The following is a 10,210-nucleotide window of genomic DNA, read 5'->3' as shown; positions in this document are numbered from 1 at the left end:
AAATGTCCTCGGCGGGCTGCATGTGGCCCGTGGGCCGTAGTTTGAGGACCCCTGCCCTAGGCCTAGTAACTAATTTCCTCAAAGGTGTTTGGTTAGATCCAAGATATTTTCTTAACTTTTCCCTCTATATATTCCACCACATTCATAGATAAATTTGCAACAAAGGTAAGTAGATTGCATCTGTGATGTAGAAAAACGGAGTTAATTCATAAATAAAGGTTTAATTATTGGTATCACAGGCAGTCATATCTACTAGACATTACTTTCCTTCAGAAATTTAGGTATGCTGCTTTAAGTAAGAGCCCGGGTTCTAATTCCCTAATATTTCAGTGTAGTTACTTAATATATACCATACCTTTAGTGGATAGTTTGGTTCTGCTGTTTTATGTGTTTCTATTGCCAGCATGTAATCACTTGACTGGGCTAGAAGTCCAGAATGATTCACTTACATACCTGGCAGTTAACTTCAGGAGTTCAGATTGCTGTATGTGTTGTCTTCTCACAATATAAGACTAGGTTTTGAAAAAGGGGGATATTGTGAGAGCTAGTGAGTGTTCTAGGAATGGGCTTTTGAAGAGTTACAAAGCTTCTCTGGACTTTGTTTCAGAAGAACCATGTTACTTCCACCATAACTTACTGATCTTGGAAATCACTAGGCAATTTCAGATTTGGGGAGAAGGGAGTTGAATTCGATATCTCTGTGGGAAGAGTAGCAATGAATTTGCTTTCAACTTTGATCTCTAAAGTAGAATGTTTTCTTAATTCTAGAATTTTCCCTTGTAGATGAACAATTTAGCAGCATTGAAGTAGTGTTTATACTCACTGCTCTGTTTTTGGAGTTGATTCTGACTCAACCCTAAAGAGCAGAGTAAAACGGCTCTAAATGACTTCTAAGGCTCTAAGTCGTAACAGAAGCCAACTGCCTTATCTTTCTCCCATGGAACGGCTGGTGACTTTGAACTCTACTGGCCTTTTGGTTGTGCAATGAGTAAACCAGTGTGCCACCAAGACAATAGGGTTTGGTAGCTTTTAAAGCAAAATTTCCAGGTAATTTTTGAAATCATACATGTTTGAGAGATGGTAATCTGTAGATTTTCTAAACATACCTTGTATAAATCTGGAGAAGGTACATACGGTCTCATTCTGTTCTTGTGGCAAATTTGCCATAGCACAATTTATCTTTCATGTTACGCCTTTCCCAACTTGTGGTCTCCAGTGGACCATAATTAATTCTTTGTGATACATAAATTCATGTTCCACAAACAAGATTTTTCGTTTTCTAATTCTGCTTTGTTGTTGTTGTTTTCTATAATTCTGTTCTAGGACAGCTCTGCAGTCCTTGACTCTTGTGAAGTGTCAGCAGAAAATGTCCCAAGTACCCGGTTCCCACAACCTGAGTTAGAGATTCAGTTCACACCTCTGCGGCCAAACAGAGTGGCAGTGAAGCACCCTGGTTGTGCCTCCCCCGTGACGGTTAAGATTTCTAAGTCGAGGAAGAGGAAGAGTAATGACATAGAAGAGGTAAATAAAATAAATCTTAATATGACTCTGAGTGATCGTGAACAGTAGTTAAGCGCTACTGTGCTGCCCTCTTATTTGTAAGTATTGTTGCAACACAAAAACCCTAATTTATGCTAGTTCTAATTTAATAGTTCTCAAGCAAAGCTGATGCTAGTCACACTTCCAGTGACGATGTGATAGGTCAAATAACAGTATATCACAGTCGCACTCCATTCCCTGTGCTAGCCACTGTTTCTCTGTCTCACCCTTTTCCCCGGGGTAAGCCAGACTTTATCCTTGACCACACGGAGTCGGGTCTCTGGGTTCCAGCCATATTCTCAGGAGTCTCTATGACCCAGCGCACCTTAGACCATTGGCCCTTCTCTGTATCTCTCTTTTGATACCGTGTTAGGTCATAAACTGAAAGTACTATCTCTCTTCATTCATTGCCTTTCTCTGTTACCCAGAGCTGCATCTTCACAAATCAACTACCTTCATCTTAGCTCTGAATTGGCCGCTCTGATCTAAGCCAGAGTCCTTTTACCCACTGTGGGCTCAGTAATTCACAGATATTACATTAGAGCCAGGAAGCATCAGGGAAAGGCTGGAAAGTCATGGCATGGGTCCGCCATCGTCTCCAGAGATATGTCTGTCACACCTTCTGGCAGGCTTGGCTATTCTCACCCATTCAGGAAGCCCAGAAAAGGAAGCTTCAGAGTTCCACAGTCCCTGGGACCCGATCCATGGTTGTGCATGGTTAACATTATGAATGATTGATTGCATCCTGAGGCCTGTTGCCGGGAGGAAGGCTTTGGATCCCCTACTTATTGTACATATTTTATTGTTACCTGGCAATTTTATTAAACAAAGGCCTTCTGATTTCTGGAAAATTCCAAGGACTACTTTCAGAAATAGGAGTTAAGGTATCAAACAAGCTCTTTCTTCCCACCAAAGGTAAAAAGGATTCTTAGAGAATTAGAGAAACTGAAATGACTCTTCAAGTAAAATAAAATTTTTGTCATTTAACCTCCCCAAAAATCATCTCTGGTTTTAGGAAGTTTTAACAGAGAAATTCCCATCAGCTATACTAAAATTTGAATCTCTGTAGTGCTAGAAGGAGCCTGGTGGTGTACTGTTATGTGCTGGGCTCGAGGTTAGCAGTTTAAAACCACCAGCCCCTCTGTGGGGAAAGAGTTGTGGTCTTTGAAACCCCCTGGGGCAGTTCTGCCCTATCCTGTAGGATCGCCGTGAGTCAGAATTGACTTGATGGCATTGAGTATGTGGTGGTAAAGCTAAAAGCTGTTTACCTACCTCTCCTTGCTGCAGGTTTCTGATAGGTCTGCCAAACATTCTGCCACATCCAAACTATGCTAACTGGCAAGTCACATAAGCTTTCTGATTCTCCATTACCTTCTTTTAAAAATAAGGGATTAGAGCTAACGTGTATAAATCGCCTGTCTATCTTTGCATCTTGGTAGTGACATAATAAAGGTTGATAAGTTTTTTCTAAAGCAACATGTTTTAAATTTAAAACTAATAGTAATTATGTCTTTGGCAAAATAATTTTTATCCAACTTCTTTTTTTTTTTTTAACTCCATCAAAGAGTAATATCTTTTCAAGCTGGTGGAAGAGCAGAAATAGTATTAACCATACTCCTGAGACTCTCTGTCAGGTAATAAATTTATTAAATGAATTAGTGGTACTGTCCAACTATACATAGAATATCTTTAGAAATTACTTTATAGAGCTTTAGTTAACTTTCAGTCTACATATATATTTTATAAATCATTTTATTGGAGGCTCTTACAGCTCTTATCACGATCCATACTTATATCCATTGTGTCAAGCACATTTGTACATATATTGCCATCATCATTTTCAAAACATACCTTCAGTCTATATTTTCAATATTGATTTAAAACAATGTAAAGGGGCTTCAAAACTTTAGAAGAATGGAATGAAAAGATAATGGGATTTTCCCACAGACTTTTTGAAGCCTGCTTGTTAATTTATTCAATATTGTAAAGTTGACTTTCCTTGGTTCTTTTTTTTTTTTTTTTTTTTTTCCGGAAGAATGAAAGTGTGTGTAGTACTCAAGGGGTGAAATAAGACGATGGCTTTCTTTTTGTTTTTCATTTTACTTTTGGCATCGACACCCAAGTGTATTTCAGAAAAGATTTGCGAACTATTGTAGATAAGACATAGGAAAACTACAGTGTTGACAGTATTTGCTAAGTCTTCACTATAGTATGTTGTTGGACAGCAAAAGTCTGGCAGACCTTAAAAGTAAAGGGCTTTTGTTAAGAGATAACACAATTTTGCAGATTATGAAACGCAAAACCCAGGGGACTCTGAACTAAGTGGTCCAAGGAGGAGAATGATCTTGGACCCCGCTTCCTGAACAGGGTCGGTTCTCAAGCAGAATCACATTTCTTTAAAATGGTTTACCAAGTAATTGACTCATTGAACAGTGGAAAGTGACAGACAGAAATGACAGGCTGCATTCTTTTTATTTATTTATTTATTTATTTATTTATTTTTTTGGCAGGCTGCATTCTCCATGCAGAAGTTGCTTTTGACTCAAAATAGAGTTTGGTCTAGCCACCATCCCATGGCAGGAACCTTAAAAGCTTGCTTGGAGTATTCTTTTGTGATAAATTGAAAATCTTGTATATAGTGCTATATCCCAAACAACGAGGACTCCACAAAGAATGCTTCATGGGATATTTCCCATCCGTGGGCTTCTTTTCCTTATGCCTTTTATCTTTTTGCATCCTATGGTGACCTGTCCTTTTTGACTCCCCTCCAACCCCTTTCTTTTTCTTAGAATATGATTCTTCCAGTTTCAATGATTTTTACTGTCTAGTTTGGATTCTGAGATTTCAATGATGAGCTTTGCTGTTTCTCTTCTTGCCGTTTCTCCCCCTCTTATGCTTGTAGTAGAACATTTGGTGCAACTGGAATTTGTACCAGGTCAATTCAGTAATTATAGTTATAAAAACCATAGCTGGCTGTGCTGTACTCTAAGGAAAAAGACCAGAATGCCAGCTCAAGTAGCTGGGGAAGAAGATTGTGCTATTTCTTAATTTTCCTGTGCATATGATGCAGTTTTTGTTTTATATTTCTCCATTTTGGTTTTGATTTTACCACATTTTTATTAGAGGTCTTAGACATAAATACTTTGTATGGTTTAGGCTTTGGTGAAAGGATAGGTCTAATGCTGTATTGCATTTTAAAGATCTGATTGCTATCTTTTTAAAACAACGAGGTTCAAATCAAATATATCCTCTCCTGATTTCCACATACATAAATCAAGTAATTTTATTATACATGATGTGTGAGGAAAATTTATAACTGTGGTAAGTGCTTCCTAATATTGAGACTTACTTGACATTTGGTACCAGACAATTTGTTGTGTTGGAAGGCTATCTTGTGTGTTGGATAGGTATCAACAGCATCTTTGCCCTATGCAGGGAGCACCCTCTTTCCTGCCCCTTGATCCCAAGTATTGATAACTGAAAATGCCTTCAAACATTTGTTCCCTGGCATCAACGACTGCTGATTTAGACTGAGTGGTGTAAATAATACTATAGCCTTCACAGATTTTATTTTTGACTCTGGAGAAAAAGAAAATACAGTGCAGAAATTAGCCGGAGCTGAAATTCTTTCATTTTTTTTTTTTTTTTTTTTAAGGATTTGATGTGTGAAAATAAGAGCACTACACCCAGAAGTAACTTGAAGTTCCCTATGTCAGAACATAAAAATTCTCCTGTCAAAAAGGAAGAAAAGGTTTTTATCTTTTTCTTTGCCTCAAATTGATCGTTTCCAACTAAGCTCATTTATCATGTATTTTCTACATTTGTAAAATCTGCTTTGGAATGTAATCTCTGACCTTTGGTGGCCAGTAGCTGCCACTTTTCGTTTGTTCATTTCTGACTCACTCTGTCATTCTCGGGTCCTTTCATCTGTCTCCTGGTAAATCCTGACCAAGCTCGTATCTGAGAAGTTATAGCCTGACTGGCGTTTTAAACTCTACTTCTTAATTATGAATTATTATTGATAAAACATTGAGAAAGTTGGAATATTTTGACTGTTTTTGCTATATCTAAGCACAGCTGTAGTAATTTCCTTTTCAAAATGATTCATAAATCACAAAAAAATGTGTCTTAGGTTTCTGTGCGTCCATCATCTAAGAAAACGTACTCTTTGCGGAGCCAAGCCTCCACAGCCAGTATCAACTCGGCCACCAGGAGAAAAGACGGAACGCTACAGAAATTTGGAAACTTCTTACAACAGTCCCCAACCATTCTTCAGTCAAAAGGTTTGCATGGCATGAAATGCTTTCTAATATTATTGTGTAAATCAAACAACAGTTGAACACAGTGAGCATACCGGAAAGTCTGATGATAGTTTCACTATGTGGTGGAGCTGAGAGGCCCATATGTAAATGATCCAGGGAAGGCTGTTTAGTACGAGAGGCCTTCAGAGTTCATGAAAAAATCCATCATCTTTTAATTCCATTTTTCATCCAACTTTTAGAAGCCCCGTTGTGGTAATGGAGGAATAAGAAACGTGCTAACAAAGTAGTGGGGTAAAAAGGAATTCTTGTTAGTGGGCTTTGGGAAGATTTTTTATGAAGATGAAATTTAACCTGAACCTTGAAAGGATTTCTTGATTATAACAGATAGGAGGAAGGATATTCTAGGGAGATCCTTCTGCCCTAAATAATTATGACCAGAGGTATTTGTTGTTAATATGCTACTTAGCCTCCTTGTGCTTTTTTTTTTTCAGTGTTGAAAAATGGATATGCTTGGCGCTTTTTTACTTTATACTGTAGATATTAATGTGTGTGCATATGAGGGCACGTCAAAAAGTATTGCTATAAAATCATGACAACCTTTATTAAATAAACAAACATCGAACAATTGTTTCTTGACACCTCCTCCAGCTCTGTCTGTATAGTTCTGAAGGTGACTTTACATTTCTCTGCCCCTTCCTCTGGAAAATTCTGTGCTCTTTGACTTAGACCGTGTCATGTTGGCAGCTTTGACATCCTCCAAGGATGCTCCTTTTCCGTGCTCTTTTACTTTAATCACAAACGTAAATCCAAAGGGGTAAGGTTTCTCGGTGAGTATCCCATAGGAGAGCCCTTGCTCCATTAGAAGAATGAAGAGATGCTTTGCTGTGATGGAGAGGGGGAAAATTTACCTTCTTCTGATTAAGCTTCTGTGATTATTCTGTGCCCTTCAAGACAATGTATCAAGATCACCTGTTTGGATTCTCAAGGACCAGTTGCCATGAACCTTGCAAGCCAATCTCTTTACCTTGAATTTAACTGGTCCAGCATTTTGGCTGGAAAGGCACTGTTTAGATTGGACCTTTATACTTGGCACTTTAACCAGAGTGCAGACACTTACACCTTGGGCCGCTGACTGCAAGGTCAGAAGTTCAAACCCACGAGCTGCTCTGCAGTAGAAAAATGAGGGTCTCTGCTCCTGTAAAGATTTGAAGCCTTGGAAACCCACAGGGCCGTTCTACCCTGCCCTTTAGGGTAGCTGTGAGTCAGAATTGACTCGGCAATGAATTTTTTTGGTTTAACCAGACTCAAGACAAGTGCATTACTGAGAGGACTTAACTGCAGCTATCCACAAGTCACAGGGACATTTATAAAGACATTTTGTTTGGAATAGATCCATATATGTATGAATTGGAACCCCTTTATTATTTTTTTATCATTTTATTGGGGGGCTTGCTCTTACAAATCTTATGAAAATCCATCATTCATCTGTATTATGCACACTTGTAAATATGTTGCCATCAACATTTCCAAAACATTTTCTACTTGAGCCCTTGGTATCAATCAACTCCTCTTTGTTCCCCTCCTTCTCCCATCTTTGGGAATCCTTGATCAATTGTATATTTCTGATATTTGTTCCCCGCTTTGGGGGGGGCTATATATCCAGCCTTGTGATAGGTTCCCATTTGTGATAGGTTCCCATTTCTCCCCCTTCCCCCCACTGCCACCACCATCCCCCTTCCTTCATGACATTGCTGCTCCCACTGCTGTTCCTGAGGGTTTATCTGTCCTGAATTCCATGTGTGGAGAGCTCTTATCTGTACCAATGTGTGTGCTCCAGTCTAGCCAGATTTGTAAGGTAAAACAGTCATCGTAGTGGGGGGCATGGGTAGCATTCAGGAACTAGAGGAATGATGTGTGTTTCGTTGGTGCTATACTGCACCTGGTTGAATTGTCCCTTCTTTGTAGCTCTTCTGTGGGGGGATGTCCAGTTATCTACAGATGGGCTTTAGGCTTCTACTCTAACACCCCTCATTCACATCAATATTGTTTTCTGTTTTATATCTTTTGATAACCTGATCCCATCGACATCTCATGATCACACGGGCTGGTGGGCTTATTTGCTTCCCTGGTAGACCAGTTTACTTTGAATGCCACATGGGCTACTCTGCATGTATCCTTTGGTGTAACACTGCAGAGACCTCTTTCAAGTCATGAATGAGTTTTCTTGGTTAGCCTATAATTTACCCAGCCTTTTCAATATGGTAAGCCTTAACTTGTATTTGACTTAGTATTGTGTTTGTTTGGTCATGATTATATGTGTTCATTAAACATCACTTTTTTCTTGGTGAGTTTTCTACATGTTATTTGGCCATGTATATTGCAGTGCTTTTCTCTGTTGCCTTGTGCATGTTCTTTCCTTTTTAAGAATTTCAAACCTTTGCAGCTAGGATATTTTTATTTCATTAAATTAATTAATCCTTAAACTCCTTTTATAGCAAAAAAGCTAATTGAAACAATAAGTACTTCAAAGCCGATAAATATGGATGCAAGCAAAGAAAATGTATCACGACCTAAGCGAGCCAAACGGAAATTATACACAAATGAAATTTCATCTCCGATTGACATCGCTGGCCATGTGGTAAGCTAGGGTTTCATTTTTGATGAATATCCAACTGTTTTTGTTCTTTTTAAATTTCAAGTGTTCGTTATAATTTTACTTAACAGTAGTTAGTATTTCTGCTCTTCAGCTATATTTTAAAATGCTCTATTTTTGGTCTCAAGTGCTAATTTTATAGTCATTAAATAGAAATACTGGATTAATGTGTATACGTGTTATATAACATTTGCACTTGGAAGTTAATCAGAGGAATTTTAATTCCATCCGTAAGATTAACCACTGTTTGTGTGTTTATTTGCATGCACCATCTGTTTTTCTTGTGATTTTTTTTTTTTTAACACAAACCTTACACATACCCATCTTCAAATGCAGGGAGCCCTGGTGGTGTAGTGGGTGTAGCTCCAAACTACCAGCCCTCTGGAGTTAGTCTACAGAGTTAGTCCTGGAAACCACAGGGACAGTTCGACTCTGCCCTATAGGTGGCTGTGAATCAGAATTGACGCAATGGCAATGAAGTTCTAAAACGCACATGGTCAAAAATAACAAAATTGACAGTAATTTCCTCCCACCTTTCCACTAATCATTCCAGGTTCTGTTAAGAAAACATGTTGTCACCTGTACTCTGTGACTCATTCTCACTCACATTAGGCAGTGCTAGCTATTAAGGGAAAGTTCTAATTTCCTATTATTTTATATTGGCGTTTGCTTAGAGTTTGAAAGTAAAGTTAGAAAAATAATGAAAGGAAAAACCTCAACAAGAGATGGCCAAGAAAAATCAGAGGAGTCTTTTTGTAATCATAGCTATTAGACACTTGAAGGTGGGTGGTAAAGAATCAGTGTCAATTAGGAAATGTTCCAGTATAGCTATTCAGTTGGTCATTTTACACCATCTGTCTGTTTAGTACATAATTTCTTCCCTTGGCTGAATATTACTTCCTGTCTTGGTTGCAATACAAGGCATTTTCTGCCTCCTAAATTTTATTAAGCTTGTTCCTATGAAAGGTCATTTAGGAAAAAAATTACTTGGCACTCTTTCTCCAAGTATTTCAATAATTTCAGAAGATTTATGGAGACTTGGAATTTAAAAAATGAACACTTTCCACAAGCATTTTGAAGCCCCCTCGTATATATGCCCTGAATTAGTTATAAAGTGTAGAATATTTTGTTTACGGAATCAAGTAATAGTGTTACTCTTTTACAAAATACATTATTTCTCTAAGCATGCATTTTTATGGAAGACTATAACGAGTCTTAACAGAAAAAACATTTTCACAATGTACCTATTGCTTCACTTATTAAGTACATGAACATACTGTTATAAGCAAATTAAAATTTATATTTAGATTTTCATTTAAATTATAAATAGGTCTAACTTTTCACTTATAATTTAATAGTTGTGAAATGATAAATTTCAGATATTAATGGACCAGAAAGTAAAGGAAAGCGATCACCAGATCCTCAAACGACGACTTCGAACCAAGTTGGCTAAGTAATACATCTGTTGTGAGACTGTTTCAATGCAAATTTTATTTTCACAATCATTGTAACTTACATCCTGACTTTTAAAAGATAATTGTATATATTATGATGTCCTAAATCACTCTATATATCAATTGCTATTTTATACATAGTATAATTTTACTTAAATAAAAGATTGTGATCAATTTTGTTGACTTATTTTTATTTTTTTTTTATTTAATTTAATTTTTTAAAACATTTTATTAGGGGCTCATACAACTGTTATCGCAATCCATACACACATCAATTGTGTAAAGTGCATTTGTACATCATT

At 37.5% G+C, this 10,210-nt stretch overlaps 1 protein-coding gene across 5 annotated transcripts in view; it reads left to right on the top strand.

Annotated features, from left to right (window-relative positions):
- KIF20B (kinesin family member 20B) overlaps positions 1-10,082 on the top strand; it is a 65,703-nt gene extending 55,621 nt beyond the window's left edge. For 3 of the 5 annotated variants that reach the window (XM_045291419.1, XM_045291421.1, XM_045291418.1), the window contains exons 28-32: positions 1,324-1,521; positions 5,195-5,290; positions 5,672-5,822; positions 8,297-8,439; positions 9,834-10,082. In XM_045291419.1, the coding sequence (XP_045147354.1) occupies positions 1,324-1,521; positions 5,195-5,290; positions 5,672-5,822; positions 8,297-8,439; positions 9,834-9,911 (666 nt within the window). In that variant the 3' untranslated portion in view covers positions 9,912-10,082. Of the gene's footprint in view, positions 1-1,323; positions 1,522-5,194; positions 5,291-5,671; positions 5,823-8,296; positions 8,440-9,812 lie in introns of all 5 variants that reach the window. The other 2 variants (XM_045291420.1, XM_045291422.1) reach the window with 2 other exon arrangements.
- The last annotated feature ends 128 nt before the right edge of the window (positions 10,083-10,210 follow it).

The sequence above is a fragment of the Echinops telfairi genome, unplaced genomic scaffold (assembly GCF_000313985.2).
Source record: "Echinops telfairi isolate 266 unplaced genomic scaffold, ASM31398v2 ScPeMD7_70;HRSCAF=299, whole genome shotgun sequence".
NCBI classification, from domain to species: domain Eukaryota; kingdom Metazoa; phylum Chordata; class Mammalia; order Afrosoricida; family Tenrecidae; genus Echinops; species Echinops telfairi.
Note: the sequence above shows the minus strand (reverse complement) of the source record. Positions and strands in the feature narration are given on the sequence as shown.